Below are 27,482 nucleotides of genomic sequence, written 5' to 3'. Positions count from 1 at the left end.
TAATTGTTACCCATCACGAGAGAGGTTATGAGCCAAAATTTGGGAACTCTAGCCCCTCAGGAAGTATTTTTAATCATTATTTGAAAATTTCAGATTTTGGTCAAAAAAGTTACAAAGTGCCAACTTTTCAGTTCGCTTCAGAGACTAAGTCCAAACGGGCACCTGGTTTTATTTTGGGTTACCAGGACCATTTTTTAAAAACGGTTTTAAATACTTTTAAAGGGTATAGGGACCTCCATACCCACCCTGACAGCACCCTACTACGGGCCCAAGTCAATGGGGGCCGGCCTGGCTGATTTATGGAAGTTTTAAAAAATCTTCAGAAAATCTTCTATGTTTTTCTTCTCAGAAATTGCACTAAGTCCAAACGGGCACCTGGTTTTATTTTGGGTTACCAGGGGTGACATTTTTGAACTGTTTTAAATACTTTTAAATGGTATAGGGACCTCCATACCCACCCTGACAGCACCCTACTACGGGCCCAAGTCAATGGGGGCCGGCCTGGCTGATTTATGGAAGTTTTAAAAAATCTTCAGAAATTGCACTATGTTTTGGTGGGGACGTGTCCGTAGCATTTGGGTTACCAGGGGTGAAATTTTAGAAATGTTTTAAATACTTTTAAAGGGTATAGGGACCTCCATACCCACCCTGACAGCACCCTACTACGGGCCCAAGTCAATGGGGGCCGGCCTGGCTGATTTATGGAAGTTTTAAAAAATCTTCAGAAAATATTCTATGTTTTTCTTCTCAGAAATTGCACTAAGTCCAAACGGGCACCTGGTTTTATTTTGGGTTACCAGGGGTGAAATTTTAGAACTGTTTTAAATACTTTTAAAGGGTATAGGGACCTCCATACCCACCCTGACAGCACCCTACTACGGGCCCAAGACCAAATGACACACACACAAAGACATGGGTGAGTTTCAAATAAATAGTCTTTATTTATCAGTGAATCATGGGTTGATTTGTCCCTCAATTAGTGTCCGCGCTCGGCTGGCGTTACGAGGCAAATTATGGAACCGGTAGTACCATGCCTGGGTTTCCAGAGAATGACACATATGGTCAGCCACAGTCCCCCGGTCTTTAACCGAGCCTTGATTAAAGTTCAATGTAGCAATGCTTCGTCGAATTGTACCGAAGGTGACTTTACTTCCAATGCCAATTTCTTCAAATAGCTGGCCCACATACTCACAGATATTGCTGTACGGTTGACCGCAGGACGTGAAAAAGAAGAGTGTTGTGTCTGAGGTGATTCCACTCAGATGAGGCCTGATCTGATGGAATCGTTTAAGCCAAGTGTATTCCTGCACAGATAGAACAATTCTGCACTCACCGAAGCTATAGTTCGTTTTGTGGCTTGAAATAGACATCTGATAACCCCCACTTTCCGGGGTTACTTCAGTAAATTCCCTCTCACTGAATGTGGTGACTGGGGATCGTCGAGTGCCATTAAAGATGGCCAACCGGCTGGACATGAGAGCCGCAAACCTACGTCTATCAGCGCAGGTGGGTCGGACCTCCAGCCTACTGAGAACCGAAGGAATAGCTTGATTGCTTTGCTCAACAAATCGGCTTAACTCCGCAGCGCTGAGCACCTCGTCCCTGCAGCGTTTGCGGAATTTTGCCCTGTGTGTTGCCTGGCTCTGCCGCGAATCCCTGTCCATCTTTGCCAAGCAGAGTAACAACTTTCGGATTTTACTGGCTCTAGCCTGCAGACCTTCTGGCCGGAACTGAATGAGATAGTTCAAGAAACTTCGAACATCGGATCGGTACATTTTTAACGTGGATGGTGCCAAACTACGGTCTTCACATTGACCGTACCACTCAGACGCACGTCTGTAGTTATCCAGAGAACACAGTCCTTCATCGGCCTTGCCCTCTGACATATAGCGGAGGAATTTACGTACTCGGGATAGACTGGTGCGACAATTGTCAATTCGTTTAACTGAAGGGTTTCTACCCGTAGCAAAGTGCTCATATTCAGTCAAAATTACATTTCTCCAACCTTCAATTCCGGAATCCACACCGCCGCCTTCATCGCTCTCGCTCTCCGTGGAAGTCGCCTCCGCGCAGCCTCGCTCCCTCGGTTCCGAGCGTGGTTCACCACCGATCTGGCTGGTTGACTGCACCGGCCCAGTCGCCACCGCCTGCTCACTCTCGTCCAACAGCTGCTGATCCACGCACAACTCACTTCCCACACACTGGAAATACACAGGGTTCTCCCAGGGCTCCAGCCGCGGTGCAACATCGTTGTTAGGCTGCGTACACTTCCATGATCCGGGCCGCTGTCTCTCGGCTGAAAGCCGCAAGATTGCATAGCACACTTCCATTTAATAGTACCAGGCTTAAGTGCATGGACAGACTTGAAATGCCGGTCTATCCGCGCGATATTCAGCTTGGAACAAAGCCCACAGTCACGTCTTAGTCTGCCGCTCATAGCTTCTCTCTCTCTCCTGCCTTCCCGAGTGGGAGTGTGTGTGTGTCTCTCTTGGTGTGCTCCACCACATTAAAACCTAACCCTAACCCTTTAACCTAACTCCTAAACTTAACCCTAAACCTAACCCCTAGCCTAGTCATCTAGCTCGAATTTGTAAAATAAAGTACATTTAGCAAATTTGTAACATATAATAGCATTTGTAATCCGTAACATATCATACACAATAGGTGATGGACATCCACAAGTTAATACATACCATACGAAATGTAACGTATCATACTAAACGGAGTCTCGGGTTTTCTTAGAGAATTATACGAAATTCTCTGAGACCATGCTGGGTTTACTGTTCCAAAGCACACAGCCATTGTTTGCATACAGCTTGTCATCATGGCTGGGATGTGCCTGGCTGCATGAGCTGTAAGAACGGCTCCAAGTTGCTTCATCGAGATAATCATTCTACCCACACAAGACCCTGATCAGTATATGTACTACAGAACTTTCTGTGTTGATTGAAGACATACCCTAGACCCTCCTGTGAGACACCTCATTATGGATATGAGTACTGGCTGCGTCCCAAATGACACCCTATTCCCCTACATAGTGCACTCCTTTTGACCAGGGCAGTGTTACCCAGCTCCAGTAGCCTCAACAGTACACACTTGTATTTCCAGGAACAGAGTTGGGGAGCCCTGCCCTAGACCGGTGGTTCCCAACTCCTGGAATACCCCCCTGGAGTACTGGAGTTGGGCTGTTGGGGGTACTGGAGTTGGGCTATTGGGGGTACTGGAGTTGGGCTGTTGGGGGTACTGGAGTTGGGCTGTTGGGGGTACTGGAGTTGGGCTGTTGGGGGTACTGGAGGGCTGGAGTTGGACTGTTGGGGGTACAGGAGTTGGGCTGTTGGGGGTACTGGAGTTGGACTGTTGGGGGTACTGGAGGGCTGGAGTTGGATTGTTGGGGGTACAGGAGTTGGGCTGTTGGGGGTACTGGAGTTGGGCTGTTGGGGATCCTGGAGTACTGGAGTTGGGCTGTTGGGGGTACTGGAGTTGGACTGTTGGGGGTACTGGAGGGCTGGAGTTGGACTGTTGGGGGTACAGGAGTTAGGCTGTTGGGGGTACTGGAGTTGGACTGTTGGGGGCACTGGAGTTGGGCTGTTGGGGGCACTGGAGTTGGGCTGTTGGGAGTACTGGAGGGCTGGAGTTGAGAATAGGGTTCCATTTTGGACAAGTCAGTGTTTGTTCTCGTTATGACCACTCTGTCATGTGCTGCTGTCATGGGTACACACTGACACATATTGACACCCAGTAAACTGGCTGACTCATAAGGAGATAGGACAGGTCATATACACTACCGTGAGTTGATGTTTACTATGAGTTGACAGTGATCTAAAGTTGCCACTCGGGCTCCTGAGTGGCACAGCGGTCCAAGGCACTGCATCTAAGTGCTAAAGGCATCACTACAGACCCTGGTTCGATTCCAGGCTGTATCACAACCGGCCGTGATTGGGACTCCTATAGGGCGGTACACAATTGACCCAGTGTCGTTAGGGTTTGGCGGTGGTAGGCCGTCATTGTAAATAAGAATTTGTTCTTGTTTGTGGTCACTTAGACATTTCCTTGTTTTTTTGTCCATTAAAATAACATCAAATTAATCAGAAATACAGTGTAGACATTGTTAATGCTGTAAATGACTATTGTAGCTGGAAATGGCAGATTTTTTTAATGGAATATCTACAGAGGCCCATTATCAACAACCATCACTCCTGTATTCCAATGGCTTGTTGTGTTAGCCTTTTAAAATGATAAACTTTGATTAGCTAATTGATCATTAGAAAACCATTTTGCAATTATGTTAGCACAGCTGAAAACTGTTGTCCTGATTTAAAGAAGCAATAAAACTAGCCTTTTTTAGACTAGATGAATATCTGGAGCATCAGCATTTGTGGGTTCGATTACAGGCTCAAAATGGCCAGAAACAAAGAACTTTCTTCTGAAACTCGTCAGTCTATTCTTGTTCTGAGAAATGAAGGCTATTCCATGTGAGAAATTACCAAGAAACTGAAAATCCCGTACAATGATGTGTACTACTTCCTTAACAGAACAGCGCAAACTGTCTCTAACCAGAATAGAAAGAGGAGTGAGAGGCCCCGGTGCACAACTGAGCAAGAGGACAAGTACATTAGAGTGTCTAGTTTGAGAAACAGACGCCTCACAAGTCCTCAACTCGCAGCTTCATTAAATAGTACCCGCAAAACACCAGTCTCAACGTTAACAGTGAAGAGGTGACTCCAGGATGCTGGCTTTCTAGGCAGAGTTGCAAAGAAAAAGACATATCTCAGACTGGCCATTAAAAAGAAAAGATTAAGATTGGCAAAAGAACATAGACACTGGACAGAGGAACTCTGCCTAGAAGGCCAGCATCCCGGAGTCGCCTCTTCACTGTTGACGTTGAGACTGGACAGAGGAACTTTGCCTAGAAGGCCAGCATCCCGGGTTCGCCTCTTCACTGTTGCCGTTGAGACTGGTGTTTTGTAGTGTTCTATTTTTTCCAGTACTTGCCTATGTAACGTCCATGTAAAAACAAAAATGTCTGATAAGAATGAATAATGTCCGACAATACTTTTTTAAATGATATGCGCTATACATTTTGCCTAGAAGTTTTGCATCACAACACTGAAGTGTAAGGGGCCTTCAATTTTTTGAAATGGACTGGATCTTTATATTTACCACTTGGGTCCTGTTTCATTAATAATGATATCAGACCTTTTTGTTGAGCGTGGTCTGATAATCTACCATTTTATATAAGAGTGGTTAAAACATGCTAATAACAGTCCTCTGAGAATATCAGAAAAAGTTTGGTATACTTCCACTGGTATACCATTCAGCCCTGGAGTTTTCCCAGCCTTAAAGGCTTTAATTGCATCAAGAAGTTCTTCCTCTGTAATTTCACCTTTTACATGAGTCTTTCTGTACAGATGTTTAATGTTACATTATTAATAGAACAACAAAAAAATCCATACATATAGCTTCAGTTAGAGGAGATGGAGGAGACTGAAATGAAAACATATGATTAATGTTCTTTACTTCCTCTTTTCAAAATATAATTTGATGAATCATGGGTGACTCCGTCATTTCTTAAAAGTGTCAGTAAATTATTTTTGGTAGCATTTCTATGTTGAAGATTAAAAAAATAATTTGTTGAATTCTCCCCCCCCCACATGTTCCATCCAGTTTGCTTTATTTTTTATAATATATTACACTGGATCTTTCTTGAACAAGTTCCTCCATTTCTTTTTGTTTTTCCTGCTATCTATCTGTTCTGTTAGACCTTCTATTTCCTTTTGTTGGTATGGACTCTTTTCACCTAAATTGCTTTTGTATTGAATTGCATGGCCTCTAAAGGCACATTTTAAAAGTGTCCCATACAATAAGGGGATCTGCTGTACCTATGTTATGTAGGGAAAGATTCAGTGATAAATTCCTCTGTCCAATAGGCTTCGATTTAAATTTCCAATATCCTCACCCACGTGGAAATTCAGTAAGAGTAATGTATATGCCAATTATCTGATGGTCCGACCACATTCTGTCCCCTAACAACACTTTTTTTTTTACTTTTGGTGCCAACAAGAATGACATAAGAAAGTAGTCGACTAGCTTGATTAAACCTCCTCCGTGTACATCTCACTAGGTCAGGATATTAAACCTCCTCCGTGTATATCTCACTAGGTCAGGATATTAAACCTCCTCCGTGTATATCTCACTAGGTCAGGATATTAAACCTCCTCCGTGTATATCTCACTAGGTCAGGATATTAAACCTCCTCCGTGTATATCTCCCTAGGTCAGGATATTAAACCTCCTCCGTGTATATCTCACTAGGTCAGGGTATTAAACCTCCTCCGTGTATATCTCACTTGGTCAGGATATTAAACCTCCTCCATGTATATCTCACTAGGTCAGGATATTAAACCTCCTCCATGTATATCTCACTAGGTCAGGATATTAAACCTCCTCCATGTATATCTCACTAGGTCAGGATATTAAACCTCCTCCATGTATATCTCACTAGGTCAGGATATTAAACCTCCTCCATGTATATCTCACTAGGTCAGGATATTAAACCTCCTCCATGTATATCTCACTAGGTCAGGATATTAAACCTCCTCCGTGTATGTCTCACTAGGTCAGGATATTAAACCTCCTCCATGTATATCTCACTAGGTCAGGATATTAAACCTCCTCCGTGTATATCTCACTAGGTCAGGATATTAAACCTCCGCCATGTATATCTCACTAGGTCAGGATATTAAACCTCCATGTATATCTCACTAGGTCAGGATATTAAACCTCCTCCATGTATATCTCACTAGGTCAGGATATTAAACCTCCATGTATATCTTACTATGTCAGGATAGTAAACCTCCTCCATGTATATCTCACTAGATGATAGTTTGTAGTGTGATTTCCTTTACGCTCCATTGAGGTATTTAAAACAGTATTATAATCTCCCACCATAATAATATAGTCTTGTATTGCTTGCAGGGTTGATAATTTATTATATATATTTTGAAATAAGTGTGGATCATCATTATTTGGTCCGTAAAGGTTAATGAGCCATATCTGTTTATGGTCCAATAATATATTTCAAATAATCCATCTACCTGGAGGATCTGTTTGAACACCCACAGAACAGAAACAAATCAACTGCCAAAAACTGTTCCAAGCCCTCAGCTCGATTTTATTATATATAAAAAAATACAAATCTTGCATATCTTAATTCCACAATTAAGGACTAATATGTGTTATAATGTTTTTTATTTTTTATTTTATTTCACCTTTATTTAACCAGGTAGGCAAGTTGAGAACAAGTTCTCATTTACAATTGCGACCTGGCCAAGATAAAGCAAAGCAGTTCGACAACATACAAAAACACAGAGTTACACATGGAGTAAAACAACATACAATCAATGATGCAGTAGAAGAAAAAAAAAATAAGACTATATACAATGTGAGCAAATGATGTGAGATAAGGGAGGTAAAGGCAAAAAAAATGCCAATGTAGGCAGTTCATGTGAAGGATTGTTACCTGTAACCAAGACTGGCATTACAAAAGTTAACATTTTTTGTAAGCAATTATTATGATTCATCCTGTATTGTCCCTAACATCATAACCCCTTAGCAACAGATGTGGGACACAAACACACACACACACACACACACACACACACACACACACACACACACACACACACACACACACACGTACTCTCCACCCTTCCCCCACAAACAACCACAAGTTGTTCCATCCCCGTGTCCAACTCAAGAGAAGACTTGATGTACGAGTGCATTACAAGTTGTGGCTGTTTGAGACAACATGTAAATTGAGCAAGAATGAGGAGATTTTATTAACCAATGCCAAATCCTGTGTACAAAACAGTGAGTGAATGTTCTAGACTGCTACCTAGCTAGCTAGTTGACTGCTGTGGTTAGCCAGTTGACTGCTGTGGCTAGCTAGTTGACTGCTGTGGCTAGCCAGTTGACTGCTGTGGCTAGCTAGTTGACTGCTGTGGCTAGCTAGCTGACTGCTGTGGCTAGCTAGTTGACTGCTGTGGCTAGCTAGTTGACTGCTGTGGCTAACCAGTTGACTGCTGTGGCTAGCTAGCTGACTTCTGTGGCTAGCCAGTTGACTGCTGTGGCTAGCCAGTTGACTGCTGTGGCTAGCTAGTTGACTGCTGTGGCTAGCCAGTTGACTGCTGTGGCTAGCTAGTTGACTGCTGTGGCTAGCCAGTTGACTGCTAGCTACAGCAACTCCTAGTAAACACTGCCCTGTCCCAGCCTGGACAATATCAACTCCTAGTAAACACTGCTCTGTCCCAGCCTGGACAATATCAACTCCTAGTAAACACTGCTCTGTCCCAGCCTGGACAATATCAACTCCTAGTAAACACTGCCCTGTCCCAGCCTGGACAATATCAACTCCTAGTAAACGCTGCCCTGTCCCAGGCTGGACAATATCAACTCCTAGTAAACACTGCCCTGTCCCAGCCTGGACAATATCAACTCCTAGAAAACACTGCTCTGTCCCACCTGGACAATATCAACTCCTAGTAAACACTGCTCTGTCCCAGCCTGGACAATATCAACTCCTAGTAAACACTGCCCTCTCCCAGCCTGGACAAGAGAAATACCTGTAAGAATGCTTTAAATTGACTACAGCTCAGCCTTCAACACCACTGTGCCCTCCAAGCTCATCACTAAGCTCTGGTTGTGTACACCTGTCAGCAATGGCTGTGGCTGAAATAACCCAATCCACCAAGGGGTGCCCACATACTGCTGTATATTTATAGTGTATTTATATTCTGACATTGCTCGTTCTGATATTTCTTATTTGGCCTTCCTGTTACACCTGGTGCTGTAGATGTCCTGGAGGGCAGGCAGTATGGCCCCGATGATGCAATATGGAGCTCAGTGGACTCCGCCCCGTGTGGAGCTCAGTAGACTCCGCCCCGTGTGGAGCTCAGTGGACTCCGCCCCGTGTGGAGCTCAGTGGACTCCGCCCCGTGTGGAGCTAGTTAGTTAGTTAGTTAGTTAGTTAGTTAGTTAGTTAGTTAGTTAGTTAGCTACTCTACAGCCTTTTGACTCCGCCCCGTGTGGAGCTCGGTGGACTCCGCCCTGTGTGCAGTGGACTCCGCCCTGTGTGGAGTGGATTCCGCCCCGTGTGGAGCTCAGTGGACTCCGCCCCGTGTGGAGCTCAGTGGACTCCGCCCCATGTGGAGTGGACTCCGCCCCGTGTGGAGTGGACTCTGCCCCGTGTGGAGCTCAGTGGACTCCGCCCCGTGTGGAGCTCAGTGGACTCCGCCCCGTGTGGAGCTCAGGCTAAGTCATGTGGCGAGGATGCCGTTGGCTCGGTCATGTGGCGAGGATGCCGCCAGAAAGGACCCCCAAAGTTGCCCTCAGATGGACACCGACGGAGTCGGCTGAGCTCCTTATAGGGCGTTGGGCCAGTAACTGAAAGGTTGCTGGATCGAATCCCTGAGCTGACAAGGTAAAAATCTGTCGTTCTGCCCCTGAACAAGGCAGTTAACCCACTGTTCCTAGGCCGTCATTGAAAATAAGAATTTGTTCTTAGCTTACTTGCCTAGTTAAATAAAAGTTAAATTTAACACTAACAAAAATGTACAAAAAAAAAATGGACACCAACTGGAAAGCGCAAGAGATGCAGGCCAAAAACAACATGGCAAATAATGTCTGGCTATTACAAGAGAACATAATGTCCTCTTGGCCTGGTTCTGAGGCAATACCAGTCCTTACAACACTGAAGAGAACAGCTTGGGGAGGGAGGGAGGGAGGGGAGGAGGGAGAGCGACACAGTGGTCAGTGTTCTACTATGAGGCAAGACCAATTCTTTAGAACACTGGAGAGGAGGAAACAGGGGGAAGGTAGAGGTGAGAGAGGGGAACAGAACAGAGGGGGGAGGTAGAGAGAGAGAGAGGAATATAACAGAGGGAGGGGGGAGAGAGAGGGGAACAGAACAGAGAAAGAGACAGAACAAAGGGAGGAGGTAGAGAGAGAGAGGAATAGAACAGAGAGAGGAGGTAGAGAGAGGGAGGAATAGAACAGAGGGAGGAGGTAGAGAGAGGGAGGAAAAGAACAGAGGGAGGATGTAGAGAGAGAAACAGAACAGAGGGAGGAGGTAGAGAGAGGAAGGAATAGAACAGAGGGAGGAGGTAGAGAGAGGGAGGAATAGAACAGAGGGAGGAGATAGAGAGAGGGAGGAATAGAACAGAGGGAGGAGGTAGAGAGAGAAACAGAACAGAAGGAGGAGGTAGAGAGAGGGAGGAATAGAACAGAGGGAGGAGATAGAGAGAGGGAGGAATAGAACAGAGGGAGGAGGTAGAGAGAGGGAGGAATAGAACAGAGGGAGGAGGTAGAGAGAGGGAGGAACAGAACAGAGGGAGGGGGAGGGAGGAACAGAACAGAGGGGGGAGGTAGAGAGAGAAACAGAACAGAGGGAGGAGGTAGAGAGAGGGAGGAATAGAACAGAGGGAGGGGGGAGGGAGGAACAGAGAGAGAAAGAGACAGAACAGAGGGAGGAGGTAGAGAGAGAGAGGAATTGAACAGAGGGAGGAGGTAGAGAGAGGGAGGAATAGAACAGAGGGAGGGGAAGGGAGGAACAGAGAGAGAAAGAGACAGAACAGAGGGGTAATCAAGGAAATGACTAACAGAAAGCTGGGAATGTAAGCTACTAATATTGACTCAATGTTGTGAATACAGAATGTACAATAGTGAGTCTTAGTCACTGAGGAGGAGAGGGATCAGTACAGGGAGATCAGCGAAGCAGAGGAAAGAACTTGCTACCTAAACACACTGGTCGGACGTTTGGCAACTGGTAGTTGTACAGTACAAACTTCCCCCTGACCTCCTACCACAAAACTTTTCCATCTAGTCAAAGTGGCCTTCACATAGGAGGGCGACAGCCGCCGGTGACCATAGCAACGACATAAACAAACATTATCGAAAAGAATCGCGTTTAACACCGTAAGGTATTTTACCTGCAACATAAATGATTCATAAAAAAATGGGTTAGAAAACAATGATTTAGCTATCTAGCTGGAGTGGGCTAGTTATCTGGTCCTGCTGTCTGACGTGTTGTCAAACAGGCTACGTGATTGGTCAACAATGATGGCACCTCGTCACAAATAGAGCAGAATCCACGGTCGGCTGTCTGTCACAGCCTTTAGTGATGTTTCTGTATTACAATGAGACCAGACCAGAGCTGAGAAAGAGACAGAGGAAGGGTGAGGGAGGGATGTGAAGAGGGAACGGGGCATTGAGGATGAGAGAGAAACTATCCCCTACCTCACTACAGGGGTTAGTTAGTTACTCTACAGCCCTCTGTCTCCCTACCTCACCACAGGCGTTAGTTAGTTACTCTACAGCCCTGTCTCCCTACCCCACCACAGGGGTTAGTTAGTTAGTTAGTTAGTTAGTTAGTTAGTTAGTTAGTTAGTTAGTTAGTTAGTTACTCTACAGCCCTCTGTCTCCCTACCTCACCACAGGGGTTAGTTAGTTAGTTAGTCTACAGCCCTCTGTCTCACTACCTCACCACAGGGGTTAGTTAGTTACTCTACAGCCCTCTGTCTCCCTACCTCACCACAGGGGTTAGTTAGTTACTCTACAGCCCTCTGGCTCCCTACCTCACCACAGGGGTTAGTTAGTTACTCTACAGCCCTCTGCCTCCCTACCTCACCACAGGGGTTAGATAGTTACTCTACAGCCCTCTGTCTCCCTACCTCACCAATGGGGTTAGTTAGTTACTCTACAGCCCTCTGTCTCCCTACCACACCACAGGGGTTAGTTAGTTAGTTAGTCTACAGCCCTCTGTCTCCCTACCTCACCACAGGGGTTTGTTAGTTACTCTTCAGCCCCTGTCTCCCTACCTCACCACAGGGGTTAGTTAGTTAGTTAGTTACTCTACAGCCCTCTGCCTCCCTACCTCACCACAGGGGTTAGTTAGTTAGTTAGTCTACAGCCCTCTGTCTCCCTACCTCACCACAGGGGTTTGTTAGTTACTCTTCAGCCCATGTCTCCCTACCTCACCACAGGGGTTAGTTAGTTAGTTAGTTACTCTACAGCCCTCTGCCTCCCTACCTCACCACAGGGGTTAGTTAGTTACTCTACAGCCCTCTGTCTCCCTACCTCACCACAGGGGTTAGTTAGTTAGATACTCTACATCCCTCTGTCTCCATACCACACCACAGGGGTTAGTTAGTTAGTTAGTTAGTTAGTTAGTTAGTTAGTTACTCTAAAGCCCTTTGTCTCCCTACCTCACCACAGGGGTTAGTTAGTTAGTTAGTTAGTTAGTTACTCTTCAGCTCTCTGTCTCATTACTTCACCACAGGGGTTAGTTAGTTAGTTAGTTAGTTAGTTAGTTAGTTAGTCTACAGCCTTTTGTCTCCCTACCTCACCACAGTGGTTAGTTAGTTACTCTGCAGCCCTCTGTCTCCCTACCTCACCACAGGGGTTAGTTAGTTAGATACTCTACATCCCTCTGTCTCCCTACCACACCACAGGGGTTAGTTAGTTACTCTACAGCCCTCTGTCACCCTACCACACCACAGGGGTTAGTTAGTTACTCTACAGCCCTCTGTCTCCCTACCTCACCACAGGGGTTAGTTAGTAACTCTACAGCCCTCTGTCTCCCTACCACACCACAGGGGTTAGTTAGTTAGTTAGTTAGTTAGTTAGTTAGTTAGTTAGTTACTCTACCGCCCTCTGCCTCCCTACCTCACCACAGGGGTTAGTTAGTTAGTTAGTTAGTTACTCTTCAGCTCTCTGTCTCACTACCTCACCACAGGGGTTAGTTAGTTAGTTAGTTAGTTAGTTAGTTAGTTAGTTAGTTAGTTAGTCTTCAGCCCTCTATCTCCCTACCTCACCACAGGGGTTAGTTAGTTATTTACTCTACAGCCCTCTGTCTCCCTACCTCACCACAGGGGTTAGTTAGTAACTCTACAGCCCTCTGTCTCCCTACCACACCACAGGGGTTAGTTAGTTAGTTAGTTAGTTAGTTAGTTAGTTAGTTAGTTAGTTAGTTAGTTAGTTAGTTAGTTAGTTAGTTACTCTACCGCCCTCTGCCTCCCTACCTCACCACAAGGGTTTAGTTAGTTACTCTAAAGCCCTCTGTCTCCCTACCACACCACAGGGGTAAGTTAGTTAGTTAGTCTACAGCCCTCTGTCTCCCTACCTCACCACAGGGGTTTGTTAGTTACTCTTCAGCCCCTGTCTCCCTACCTCACCACAGGGGTTAGTTAGTTAGTTAGTTACTCTACAGCCCTCTGCCTCCCTACCTCACCACAGGGGTTAGTTAGTTACTCTACAGCCCTCTGTCTCCCTACCTCACCACAGGGGTTAGTTAGTTAGATACTCTACATCCCTCTGTCTCCATACCACACCACAGGGGTTAGTTAGTTAGTTAGTTAGTTAGTTAGTTAGTTAGTTAGTTACTCTACCGCCCTCTGCCTCCCTACCTCACCACAAGGGGTTAGTTAGTTACTCTAAAGCCCTTTGTCTCCCTACCTCACCACAAGGGTTAGTTAGTTAGTTAGTTAGTTAGTTAGTTAGTTACTCTTCAGCTCTCTGTCTCATTACTTCACCACAGGGGTTAGTTAGTTAGTTAGTTAGTTAGTTAGTCTACAGCCTTTTGTCTCCCTACCTCACCACAGTGGTTAGTTAGTTACTCTGCAGCCCTCTGTCTCCCTACCTCACCACAGGGGTTAGTTAGTTAGATACTCTACATCCCTCTGTCTCCCTACCACACCACAGGGGTTAGTTAGTTACTCTACAGCCCTCTGTCACCCTACCACACCACAGGGGTTAGTTAGTTACTCTACAGCCCTCTGTCTCCCTACCTCACCACAGGGGTTAGTTAGTAACTCTACAGCCCTCTGTCTCCCTACCACACCACAGGGGTTAGTTAGTTAGTTAGTTAGTTAGTTAGTTAGTTAGTTACTCTACCGCCCCTCTGCCTCCCTACCTCACCACTCTGTCTCACTACCTCACCACAGGGGTTAGTTAGTTAGTTAGTTAGTTAGTTAGTTAGTTAGTTAGTTAGTTAGTTAGTTAGTCTTCAGCCCTCTATCTCCCTACCTCACCACAGGGGTTAGTTAGTTATTTACTCTACAGCCCTCTGTCTCCCTACCTCACCACAGGGGTTAGTTAGTAACTCTACAGCCCTCTGTCTCCCTACCACACCACAGGGGTTAGTTAGTTAGTTAGTTAGTTACTCTACAGCCTTCTGTCTCCCTACCTCACCACAGGGGTTAGTTAGTTAGATACTCTACATCCCTCTGTCTCCCTACCTCACCACAGGGGTTAGTTAGTTAGTTACTCTACAGCCCTTTGTCTCCCTACCACACCACAGGGGTTAGTTAGTTACTCTACAGCCCTCTGTCTCCCTACCACACCACAGGGGTTAGTTAGTTACTCGACAGCCCTCTTTCACCCTACCTCACCACAGGGGTTAGTTAGTAACTCTACAGCCCTCTGTCTCCCTACCACACCACAGGGGTTAGTTAGTTAGTTAGTTAGTTAGTTAGTTAGTTAGTTAGTTAGTTAGTTAGTTAGTTAGTTAGTTACTCTACCGCCCTCTGCCTCCCTACCTCACCACAAGGGGTTAGTTAGTTACTCTAAAGCCCTCTGTCTCCCTACTTCACCACAGGGGTTAGTTAGTTAGTTAGTTAGTTACTCTTCAGCTCTTTGTCTCACTACCTCACCACAGGGGTTAGTTAGTTAGTTAGTTAGTTAGTTAGTTAGTTAGTTAGTTAGTTAGTTACTCTACAGCCTTTTGTCTCCCTACCTCACCACAGGGGTTAGTTAGTTACTCTGCTGCCCTCTGTCTCCCTACCTCACCACAGGGGTTAGTTAGTTAGATACTCTACAGCCCTCTGTCTCCCTACCTCACCACAGAGGTTAGTTAGTAACTCTACAGCCCTCTGTCTCCCTACCACACCACAGGGGTTAGTTAGTTAGTTAGTTAGTTAGTTAGTTAGTTAGTTAGTTAGTTAGTTACTCTACCGCCCTCTGCCTCCCTACCTCGCCACAAGGGGATAGTTAGTTACTCTAAAGCCCTCTGTCTCCCTACCTCACCACAGGGGTTAGTTAGTTACTCTGCTGCCCTCTGTCTCCCTACCTCACCACAGGGGTTAGTTAGTTAGATACTCTACAGCCCTCTGTCTCCCTACCTCACCACAGGGGTTAGTTAGTAACTCTACAGCCCTCTGTCTCCCTACCACACCACAGGGGTTAGTTAGTTAGTTAGTTAGTTAGTTAGTTAGTTAGTTAGTTAGTTACTCTACCGCCCTCTGCCTCCCTACCTCACCACAAGGGGTTAGTTAGTTACTCTAAAGCCCTCTGTCTCCCTACCTCACCACAGGGGTTTGTTAGTTACTCTTCAGCCCCTGTCTCCCTACCTCACCACAGGGGTTAGTTAGTTAGTTAGTTACTCTACAGCCCTCTGCCTCCCTACCACACCACAGGGGTTAGTTAGTTACTCTACAGCCCTCTGTCTCCCTACCTCAACACAGGGGTTAGTTAGTTAGATACTCTACATCCCTCTGTCTCCATACCACACCACAGGGGTTAGTTAGTTAGTTAGTTAGTTAGTTAGTTAGTTACTCTACCGCCCTCTGCCTCCCTACCTCACCACAAGGGGTTAGTTAGTTACTCTAAAGCCCTCTGTCTCCCTACCTCACCACAGGGGTTAGTTAGTTAGATACTCTACATCCCTCTGTCTCCATACCACACCACAGGGGTTAGTTAGTTAGTTAGTTAGTTAGTTAGTTAGTTACTCTTCAGCTCTCTGTCTCACTACTTCACCACAGGGGTTAGTTAGTTAGTTAGTTAGTTAGTTAGTTACTTAGTTAGTCTACAGCCTTTTGTCTCCCTACCTCACCACAGTGGTTAGTTAGTTACTCTGCAGCCCTCTGTCTCCCTACCTCACCACAGGGGTTAGTTAGTTAGATACTCTACATCCCTCTGTCTCCCTACCACACCACAGGGGTTAGTTAGTTACTCTACAGCCCTCTGTCACCCTACCACACCACAGGGGTTAGTTAGTTACTCTACAGCCCTCTGTCTCCCTACCTCACCACAGTGGTTAGTTAGTAACTCTACAGCCCTCTGTCTCCCTACCACACCACAGGGGTTAGTTAGTTAGTTAGTTAGTTAGTTAGTTAGTTAGTTAGTTAGTTAGTTAGTTAGTTAGTTAGTTAGTTACTCTTCAGCTCTCTGTCTCACTAACTCACCACATGGGTTAGTTAGTTAGTTAGTTAGTTAGTTAGTTAGTTAGTTAGTTAGTTAGTTAGTTAGTTATTTACTCTTCAGCCCTCTGTCTCCCTACCTCACCACAGGGGTTAGTTAGTTATTTACTCTACAGCCCTCTGTCTCCCTACCTCACCACAGGGGTTAGTTAGTAACTCTACAGCCCTCTGTCTCCCTACCACACCACAGGGGTTAGTTAGTTAGTTAGTTAGTTACTCTACAGCATTCTGTCTCCCTACCTCACCACAGGGGTTAGTTAGTTAGTTAGTTAGTTAGTTAGTTAGTTAGTTAGTTACTCTGCAGCCCTCTGTCTCCCTACCTCACCACAGGGGTTAGTTAGTTAGATACTCTACATCCCTCTGTCTCCCTACCTCACCACAGGGGTTAGTTAGTTAGTTACTCTACAGCCCTCTGTCTCCCTACCACACCACAGGGGTTAGTTAGTTACTCTACAGCCCTCTGTCTCCCTACCACACCACAGGGGTTAGTTAATTACTCTACAGCCCTCTTTCTCCCTACCTCACCACAGGGGTTAGTTAGTAACTCTACAGCCCTCTGTCTCCCTACCACACCACAGGGGTTAGTTAGTTATTTAGTTAGTTAGTAAGTTAGTTAGTTAGTTAGTTAGTTAGTTAGTTAGTTAGTTAGTTAGTTAGTTACTCTACTGCCCTCTGCCTCCCTACCTCACCACAAGGGGTTAGTTAGTTACTCTAAAGCCCTCTGTCTCCCTACCACACCACAGGGGTTAGTTAGTTACTCTACAGCCCTCTGTCTCCCTACCTCACCACAGGGGTTAGTTAGTAACTCTACAGCCCTCTGTCTCCCTACCACACCACAGGGGTTAGTTAGTTAGTTAGTTAGTTAGTTAGTTAGTTAGTTAGTTAGTTAGTTACTCTTCAGCTCTCTGTCTCACTAACTCACCACAGGGGTTAGTTAGTTAGTTAGTTAGTTAGTTAGTTAGTTAGTCAGTTAGTCGTAGTTAGTTAGTTAGTTAGTTAGTTAGTTATTTACTCTTCAGCCCTCTGTCTCCCTACCTCACCACAGGGGTTAGTTAGTTATTTACTCTACAGCCCTCTGTCTCCCTACCTCACCACATGGGTTAGTTAGTAACTCTACAGCCCTCTGTCTCCCTACCACACCACAGGGGTTAGTTAGTTAGTTAGTTAGTTAGTTAGTTAGTTAGTTAGTTAGTTAGTTACTCTTCAGCTCTCTGTCTCACTAACTCACCACAGGGGTTAGTTAGTTAGTTAGTTAGTTAGTTAGTTAGTTAGTTAGTTAGTTAGTTAGTTAGTTAGTTAGTTAGTTACTCTTCAGCCCTCTGTCTCCCTACCTCACCACAGGGGTTAGTTAGTTATTTACTCTACAGCCCTCTGTCTCCCTACCTCACCACAGGGGTTAGTTAGTAACTCTACAGCCCTCTGTCTCCCTACCACACCACAGGGGTTAGTTAGTTAGTTAGTTACTCTACAGCATTCTGTCTCCCTACCTCACCACAGGGGTTAGTTAGTTAGTTAGTTAGTTAGTTAGTTAGTTAGTTAGTTACTCTGCAGCCCTCTGTCTCCCTACCTCACCACAGGGGTTAGTTAGTTAGATACTCTACATCCCTCTGTCTCCCTACCTCACCACAGGGGTTAGTTAGTTAGTTACTCTACAGCCCTCTGTCTCCCTACCACACCACAGGGGTTAGTTAGTTACTCTACAGCCCTCTGTCTCCCTACCACACCACAGGGGTTAGTTAGTTATTTAGTTAGTTAGTAAGTTAGTTAGTTAGTTAGTTAGTTAGTTAGTTAGTTAGTTAGTTAGTTAGTTAGTTAGTTAGTTAGTTAGTTAGTTACTCTACCGCCCTCTGCCTCCCTACCTCGCCACAAGGGGTTAGTTAGTTACTCTAAAGCCCTCTGTCTCCCTACCTCACCACAGGGGTTAGTTAGTTAGATACTCTACAGCCCTCTGTCTCCCTACCTCACCACAGGGGTTAGTTAGTAACTCTACAGCCCTCTGTCTCCCTACCACACCACAGGTGTTAGTTAGTTAGTTAGTTAGTTAGTTAGTTAGTTACTCTACTGCCCTCTGCCTCCCTACCTCACCACAAGGGGTTAGTTAGTTACTCTAAAGCCCTCTGTCTCCCTACCACACCACAGGGGTTAGTTAGTTAATTAGTCTACAGCCCTCTGTCTCCCTACCTCACCACAGGGGTTTGTTAGTTACTCTTCAGCCCATGTCTCCCTACCTCACCACAGGGGTTAGTTAGTTAGTTAGTTACTCTACAGCCCTCTGCCTCCCTACCTCACCACAGGGGTTAGTTAGTTACTCTACAGCCCTCTGTCTCCCTACCTCAACACAGGGGTTAGTTAGTTAGATACTCTACATCCCTCTGTCTCCATACCACACCACAGGGGTTAGTTAGTTAGTTAGTTAGTTAGTTAGTTAGTTAGTTAGTTAGTTAGTTAGTTAGTTAGTTAGTTACTCTACCGCCCTCTGCCTCCCTACCTCACCACAAGGGGTTAGTTAGTTACTCTAAAGCCCTCTGTCTCCCTACCTCACCACAGGGGTTAGTTAGTTAGTTAGTTAGTTACTCTTCAGCTCTCTGTCTCACTACCTCACCACAGGGGTTAGTTAGTTAGTTAGTTAGTTAGTTAGTTAGTTAGTTAGTTAGTTAGTTAGTTAGTTAGTTAGTTAGTTAGTTAGTTAGTTAGTTAGTTAGTTAGTTAGTTACTCTACAGCCTTTTGTCTCCCTACCTCGCCACAGGGGTTAGTTAGTTACTCTGCTGCCCTCTGTCTCCCTACCTCACCACAGGGGTTAGTTAGTTAGATACTCTACAGCCCTCTGTCTCCCTACCTCACCACAGGGGTTAGTTAGTAACTCTACAGCCCTCTGTCTCCCTACCACACCACAGGGGTTAGTTAGTTAGTTAGTTACTCTACAGCATTCTGTCTCCCTACCTCACCACAGGGGTTAGTTAGTTAGTTAGTTAGTTAGTTAGTTAGTTACTCTGCAGCCCTCTGTCTCCCTACCTCACCACAGGGGTTAGTTAGTTAGATACTCTACATCCCTCTGTCTCCCTACCTCACCACAGGGGTTAGTTAGTTAGTTACTCTACAGCCCTCTGTCTCCCTACCACACCACAGGGGTTAGTTAGTTACTCTACAGCCCTCTGTCTCCCTACCACACCACAGGGGTTAGTTAGTTATTTAGTTAGTTAGTAAGTTAGTTAGTTAGTTAGTTAGTTAGTTAGTTAGTTAGTTAGTTAGTTAGTTACTCTACCGCCCTCTGCCTCCCTACCTCGCCACAAGGGGTTAGTTAGTTACTCTAAAGCCCTCTGTCTCCCTACCTCACCACAGGGGTTAGTTAGTTAGATACTCTACAGCCCTCTGTCTCCCTACCTCACCACAGGGGTTAGTTAGTAACTCTACAGCCCTCTGTCTCCCTACCACACCACAGGGGTTAGTTAGTTAGTTAGTTAGTTAGTTAGTTAGTTAGTTACTCTACTGCCCTCTGCCTCCCTACCTCACCACAAGGGGTTAGTTAGTTACTCTAAAGCCCTCTGTCTCCCTACCACACCACAGGGGTTAGTTAGTTAATTAGTCTACAGCCCTCTGTCTCCCTACCTCACCACAGGGGTTTGTTAGTTACTCTTCAGCCCATGTCTCCCTACCTCACCACAGGGGTTAGTTAGTTAGTTAGTTACTCTACAGCCCTCTGCCTCCCTACCTCACCACAGGGGTTAGTTAGTTACTCTACAGCCCTCTGTCTCCCTACCTCAACACAGGGGTTAGTTAGTTAGATACTCTACATCCCTCTGTCTCCATACCACACCACAGGGGTTAGTTAGTTAGTTAGTTAGTTAGTTAGTTAGTTAGTTAGTTAGTTAGTTAGTTAGTTAGTTAGTTAGTTAGTTAGTTACTCTACCGCCCTCTGCCTCCCTACCTCACCACAAGGGGTTAGTTAGTTACTCTAAAGCCCTCTGTCTCCCTACCTCACCACAGGGGTTAGTTAGTTAGTTAGTTAGTTACTCTTCAGCTCTCTGTCTCACTACCTCACCACAGGGGTTAGTTAGTTAGTTAGTTAGTTAGTTAGTTAGTTAGTTAGTTATTTAGTTAGTTAGTTAGTTAGTTAGTTAGTTAGTTACTCTACAGCCTTTTGTCTCCCTACCTCGCCACAGGGGTTAGTTAGTTACTCTGCTGCCCTCTGTCTCCCTACCTCACCACAGGGGTTAGTTAGTTAGATACTCTACAGCCCTCTGTCTCCCTACCTCACCACAGGGGTTAGTTAGTAACTCAACAGCCCTCTGTCTCCCTACCACACCACAGGGGTTAGTTAGTTAGTTAGTTAGTTAGTTAGTTAGTTAGTTAGTTAGTTAGTTAGTTAGTTAGTTAGTTAGTTAGTTAGTTAGTTAGTTAGTTAGTTAGTTACTCTACCGCCCTCTGCCTCCCTACCTCGCCACAAGGGGATAGTTAGTTACTCTAAAGCCCTCTGTCTCCCTACCTCACCACAGGGGTTAGTTAGTTACTCTGCTGCCCTCTGTCTCCCTACCTCACCACAGGGGTTAGTTAGTTAGATACTCTACAGCCCTCTGTCTCCCTACCTCACCACAGGGGTTAGTTAGTAACTCTACAGCCCTCTGTCTCCCTACCACACCACAGGGGTTAGTTAGTTAGTTAGTTAGTTAGTTAGTTAGTTAGTTAGTTACTCTACTGCCCTCTTCCTCCCTACCTCACCACAAGGGGTTAGTTAGTTACTCTAAAGCCCTCTGTCTCCCTACCACACCACAGGGGTTAGTTAGTTAGTTAGTCTACAGCCCTCTGTCTCCCTACCTCACCACAGGGGTTTGTTAGTTACTCTTCAGCCCCTGTCTCCCTACCTCACCACAGGGGTTAGTTAGTTAGTTAGTTACTCTACAGCCCTCTGCCTCCCTACCTCACCACAGGGGTTAGTTAGTTACTCTACAGCCCTCTGTCTCCCTACCTCAACACAGGGGTTAGTTAGTTAGATACTCTACATCCCTCTGTCTCCATACCACACCACAGGGGTTAGTTAGTTAGTTAGTTAGTTACTCTACCGCCCTCTGCCTCCCTACCTCACCACAGGGGTTAGTTAGTTAGATACTCTACAGCCCTCTGTCTCCCTACCTCACCACAAGGGGTTAGTTAGTTACTCTAAAGCCCTCTGTCTCCCTACCACACCACAGGGGTTAGTTAGTTAATTAGTCTACAGCCCTCTGTCTCCCTACCTCACCACAGGGGTTTGTTAGTTACTCTTCAGCCCATGTCTCCCTACCTCACCACAGGGGTTAGTTAGTTAGTTAGTTACTCTACAGCCCTCTGCCTCCCTACCTCACCACAGGGGTTAGTTAGTTACTCTACAGCCCTCTGTCTCCCTACCTCAACACAGGGGTTAGTTAGTTAGATACTCTACATCCCTCTGTCTCCATACCACACCACAGGGGTTAGTTAGTTAGTTAGTTAGTTAGTTAGTTAGTTAGTTAGTTAGTTAGTTAGTTAGTTAGTTACTCTACCGCCCTCTGCCTCCCTACCTCACCACAAGGGGTTAGTTAGTTACTCTAAAGCCCTCTGTCTCCCTACCTCACCACAGGGGTTAGTTAGTTAGTTAGTTAGTTACTCTTCAGCTCTCTGTCTCACTACCTCACCACAGGGGTTAGTTAGTTAGTTAGTTAGTTAGTTAGTTAGTTAGTTAGTTAGTTAGTTAGTTAGTTAGTTAGTTAGTTAGTTAGTTAGTTACTCTACAGCCTTTTGTCTCCCTACCTCGCCACAGGGGTTAGTTAGTTACTCTGCTGCCCTCTGTCTCCCTACCTCACCACAGGGGTTAGTTAGTTAGATACTCTACAGCCCTCTGTCTCCCTACCTCACCACAGGGGTTAGTTAGTAACTCTACAGCCCTCTGTCTCCCTACCACACCACAGGGGTTAGTTAGTTAGTTAGTTACTCTACAGCATTCTGTCTCCCTACCTCACCACAGGGGTTAGTTAGTTAGTTAGTTAGTTAGTTAGTTAGTTAGTTACTCTGCAGCCCTCTGTCTCCCTACCTCACCACAGGGGTTAGTTAGTTAGATACTCTACATCCCTCTGTCTCCCTACCTCACCACAGGGGTTAGTTAGTTAGTTACTCTACAGCCCTCTGTCTCCCTACCACACCACAGGGGTTAGTTAGTTACTCTACAGCCCTCTGTCTCCCTACCACACCACAGGGGTTAGTTAGTTATTTAGTTAGTTAGTAAGTTAGTTAGTTAGTTAGTTAGTTAGTTAGTTAGTTAGTTAGTTAGTTAGTTAGTTAGTTAGTTACTCTACCGCCCTCTGCCTCCCTACCTCGCCACAAGGGGTTAGTTAGTTACTCTAAAGCCCTCTGTCTCCCTACCTCACCACAGGGGTTAGTTAGTTAGATACTCTACAGCCCTCTGTCTCCCTACCTCACCACAGGGGTTAGTTAGTAACTCTACAGCCCTCTGTCTCCCTACCACACCACAGGGGTTAGTTAGTTAGTTAGTTAGTTAGTTAGTTAGTTAGTTACTCTACTGCCCTCTGCCTCCCTACCTCACCACAAGGGGTTAGTTAGTTACTCTAAAGCCCTCTGTCTCCCTACCACACCACAGGGGTTAGTTAGTTAATTAGTCTACAGCCCTCTGTCTCCCTACCTCACCACAGGGGTTTGTTAGTTACTCTTCAGCCCATGTCTCCCTACCTCACCACAGGGGTTAGTTAGTTAGTTAGTTACTCTACAGCCCTCTGCCTCCCTACCTCACCACAGGGGTTAGTTAGTTACTCTACAGCCCTCTGTCTCCCTACCTCAACACAGGGGTTAGTTAGTTAGATACTCTACATCCCTCTGTCTCCATACCACACCACAGGGGTTAGTTAGTTAGTTAGTTAGTTAGTTAGTTAGTTAGTTAGTTAGTTAGTTAGTTAGTTAGTTAGTTAGTTAGTTACTCTACCGCCCTCTGCCTCCCTACCTCACCACAAGGGGTTAGTTAGTTACTCTAAAGCCCTCTGTCTCCCTACCTCACCACAGGGGTTAGTTAGTTAGTTAGTTAGTTACTCTTCAGCTCTCTGTCTCACTACCTCACCACAGGGGTTAGTTAGTTAGTTAGTTAGTTAGTTAGTTAGTTAGTTAGTTAGTTAGTTAGTTAGTTAGTTAGTTAGTTACTCTACAGCCTTTTGTCTCCCTACCTCGCCACAGGGGTTAGTTAGTTACTCTGCTGCCCTCTGTCTCCCTACCTCACCACAGGGGTTAGTTAGTTAGATACTCTACAGCCCTCTGTCTCCCTACCTCACCACAGGGGTTAGTTAGTAACTCAACAGCCCTCTGTCTCCCTACCACACCACAGGGGTTAGTTAGTTAGTTAGTTAGTTAGTTAGTTAGTTAGTTAGTTAGTTACTCTACCGCCCTCTGCCTCCCTACCTCGCCACAAGGGGATAGTTAGTTACTCTAAAGCCCTCTGTCTCCCTACCTCACCACAGGGGTTAGTTAGTTACTCTGCTGCCCTCTGTCTCCCTACCTCACCACAGGGGTTAGTTAGTTAGATACTCTACAGCCCTCTGTCTCCCTACCTCACCACAGGGGTTAGTTAGTAACTCTACAGCCCTCTGTCTCCCTACCACACCACAGGGGTTAGTTAGTTAGTTAGTTAGTTAGTTAGTTAGTTAGTTAGTTAGTTACTCTACTGCCCTCTTCCTCCCTACCTCACCACAAGGGGTTAGTTAGTTACTCTAAAGCCCTCTGTCTCCCTACCACACCACAGGGGTTAGTTAGTTAGTTAGTCTACAGCCCTCTGTCTCCCTACCTCACCACAGGGGTTTGTTAGTTACTCTTCAGCCCCTGTCTCCCTACCTCACCACAGGGGTTAGTTAGTTAGTTAGTTACTCTACAGCCCTCTGCCTCCCTACCTCACCACAGGGGTTAGTTAGTTACTCTACAGCCCTCTGTCTCCCTACCTCAACACAGGGGTTAGTTAGTTAGATACTCTACATCCCTCTGTCTCCATACCACACCACAGGGGTTAGTTAGTTAGTTAGTTAGTTACTCTACCGCCCTCTGCCTCCCTACCTCACCACAGGGGTTAGTTAGTTAGATACTCTACAGCCCTCTGTCTCCCTACCTCACCACAGGGGTTAGTTAGTAACTCAACAGCCCTCTGTCTCCCTACCACACCACAGGGGTTAGTTAGTTAGTTAGTTAGTTAGTTAGTTAGTTAGTTAGTTAGTTAGTTACTCTACTGCCCTCTGCCTCCCTACCTCGCCACAAGGGGATAGTTAGTTACTCTAAAGCCCTCTGTCTCCCTACCTCACCACATGGGTTAGTTAGTTACTCTGCTGCCCTCTGTCTCCCTACCTCACCACAGGGGTTAGTTAGTTAGATACTCTACAGCCCTCTGTCTCCCTACCTCACCACAGGGGTTAGTTAGTAACTCTACAGCCCTCTGTCTCCCTACCACACCACAGGGGTTAGTTAGTTAGTTAGTTAGTTAGTTAGTTAGTTAGTTAGTTACTCTACCGCCCTCTTCCTCCCTACCTCACCACAAGGGGTTAGTTAGTTACTCTAAAGCCCTCTGTCTCCCTACCACACCACAGGGGTTAGTTAGTTAGTTAGTCTACAGCCCTCTGTCTCCCTACCTCACCACAGGGGTTTGTTATTTACTCTTCAGCCCCTGTCTCCCTACCTCACCACAGGGGTTAGTTAGTTAGTTAGTTACTCTACAGCCCTCTGCCTCCCTACCTCACCACAGGGGTTAGTTAGTTACTCTACAGCCCTCTGTCTCCCTACCTCAACACAGGGGTTAGTTAGTTAGATACTCTACATCCCTCTGTCTCCATACCACACCACAGGGGTTAGTTAGTTAGTTAGTTAGTTAGTTAGTTACTCTACCGCCCTCTGCCTCCCTACCTCACCACAAGGGGTTAGTTAGTTACTCTAAAGCCCTCTGTCTCCCTACCTCACCACAGGGGTTAGTTAGTTAGTTAGTTAGTTACTCTTCAGCTCTCTGTCTCACTACCTCACCACAGGGGTTAGTTAGTTAGTTAGTTAGTTAGTTACTCTACAGCCTTTTGTCTCCCTACCTCACCACAGGGGTTAGTTAGTTACTCTGCTGCCCTCTGTCTCACTACCTCACCACAGGGGTTAGTTAGTTAGATACTCTACAGCCCTCTGTCTCCCTACCTCACCACAGGGGTTAGTTAGTAACTCTACAGCCCTCTGTCTCCCTACCACACCACAGGGGTTAGTTAGTTAGTTAGTTAGTTAGTTAGTTAGTTAGTTAGTTAGTTAGCTCTACCGCCCTCTGCCTCCCTACCTCGCCACAAGGGGATAGTTAGTTACTCTAAAGCCCTCTGTCTCCCTACCTCACCACAGGGGTTAGTTAGTTACTCTGCTGCCCTCTGTCTCCCTACCTCACCACAGGGGTTAGTTAGTTAGATACTCTACAGCCCTCTGTCTCCCTACCTCACCACAGGGGTTAGTTAGTAACTCTACAGCCCTCTGTCTCCCTACCACACCACAGGGGTTAGTTAGTTAGTTAGTTAGTTAGTTAGTTACTCTACCGCCCTCTTCCTCCCTACCTCACCACAAGGGGTTAGTTAGTTACTCTAAAGCCCTCTGTCTCCCTACCACACCACAGGGGTTAGTTAGTTAGTTAGTCTACAGCCCTCTGTCTCCCTACCTCACCACAGGGGTTTGTTAGTTACTCTTCAGCCCCTGTCTCCCTACCTCACCACAGGGGTTAGTTAGTTAGTTACTCTACAGCCCTCTGCCTCCCTACCTCACCACAGGGGTTAGTTAGTTACTCTACAGCCCTCTGTCTCCCTACCTCAACACAGGGGTTAGTTAGTTAGATACTCTACATCCCTCTGTCTCCATACCACACCACAGGGGTTAGTTAGTTAGTTAGTTAGTTAGTTAGTTAGTTAGTTAGTTACTCTACCGCCCTCTGCCTCCCTACCTCACCACAAGGGGTTAGTTAGTTACTCTAAAGCCCTCTGTCTCCCTACCTCACCACAGGGGTTAGTTAGTTAGTTAGTTAGTTAGTTAGTTAGTTAGTTAGTTAGTTACTCTTCAGCTCTCTGTCTCACTACTTCACCACAGGGGTTAGTTAGTTAGTTAGTTAGTTAGTTAGTTAGTTAGTTAGTTAGTTAGTTAGTTAGTTAGTTAGTTAGTTAGTCTACAGCCTTTTGTCTCCCTACCTCACCACAGTGGTTAGTTAGTTACTCTGCAGCCCTCTGTCTCCCTACCTCACCACAGGGGTTAGTTAGTTAGATACTCTACATCCCTCTGTCTCCCTACCACACCACAGGGGTTAGTTAGTTATTCTAAAGCCCTCTGTCTCCCTACCACACCACAGGGGTTAGTTAGTTAGTTAGTCTACAGCCCTCTGTCTCCCTACCTCACCACAGGGGTTAGTTAGTTAGTTAGATACTCTAAAGCCCTTTGTCTCCCTACCTCACCACAGGGGTTAGTTAGTTAGTTAGTTACTCTACAGCCCTCTGTCTCCCTACCACACCACAGGGGTTAGTTAGTTACTCTACAGCCCTCTGTCTCCCTACCACACCACAGGGGTTAGTTAGTTACTCTACAGCCCTCTATCTCCCTACCTCACCACAGGGGTTAGTTAGTAACTCTACAGCCCTCTGTCTCCCTACCTCACCACAGGGGTTAGTTAGTTAGTTAGTTAGTTAGTTAGTTAGTTAGTTAGTTAGTTAGTTAGTTAGTTAGTTAGTTAGTTACTCTTCAGCCCTCTGTCTCCCTACCTCACCACAGGGGTTAGTTAGTTAGATACTCTACATCCCTCTGTCTCCCTACCACACCACTGGGGTTAGTTGGTTAGTTAGTTAGTTAGTTAGGTAGTTAGTTAGTTAGTTAGTTAGTTAGTTAGTTAGTTAGTTAGTTAGTTAGTTAGTTAGTTAGTTAGTTAGTTACTCTACCGTCCTCTGCCTCCCTACCTCACCACAGGGGTTAGTTAGTTACTCTGCAGCCCTCTGTCTCCCTACCTCACCACAGGGGTTAGTTAGTTAGATACTCTACAGCCCACTGTCTCCCTACCTCACCACAGGGGTTAGTTAGTAACTCTACAGCCCTCTGTCTCCCTACCACACCACAGGGGTTAGTTAGTTATTTAGTTAGTTAGTTAGTTAGTTACTCTACAACCTTCTGCCTCCCTACCTCACCACAGGGGTTAGTTAGTTACTCTAAAGCCCTCTGTCTCCCTACCTCACCACAGGGGTTAGTTAGTTA

The 27,482-nt window shown here is 45.8% G+C and overlaps 1 protein-coding gene across 1 annotated transcript in view; it reads left to right on the top strand.

Annotated features, from left to right (window-relative positions):
• The first annotated feature begins 8,890 nt into the window (after nt 1-8,890).
• Nucleotides 8,891-27,482, top strand: part of LOC106591096 (endoplasmic reticulum-Golgi intermediate compartment protein 1) — a 92,897-nt gene continuing 74,305 nt past the window's right edge. The window contains exons 1-2 of the mRNA XM_082955527.1: nt 8,891-9,003; nt 9,115-9,348. Of these exons, the coding sequence (XP_082811653.1) occupies nt 8,891-9,003; nt 9,115-9,348 (347 nt within the window). The remainder of the gene's footprint in view (nt 9,004-9,114; nt 9,349-27,482) is intronic.

Source organism: Salmo salar, chromosome 09 (genome assembly GCF_965601325.2).
Source record: "Salmo salar chromosome 09, fSalSal1, whole genome shotgun sequence".
Taxonomy (NCBI): domain Eukaryota; kingdom Metazoa; phylum Chordata; class Actinopteri; order Salmoniformes; family Salmonidae; genus Salmo; species Salmo salar.
Note: the sequence above shows the minus strand (reverse complement) of the source record. Positions and strands in the feature narration are given on the sequence as shown.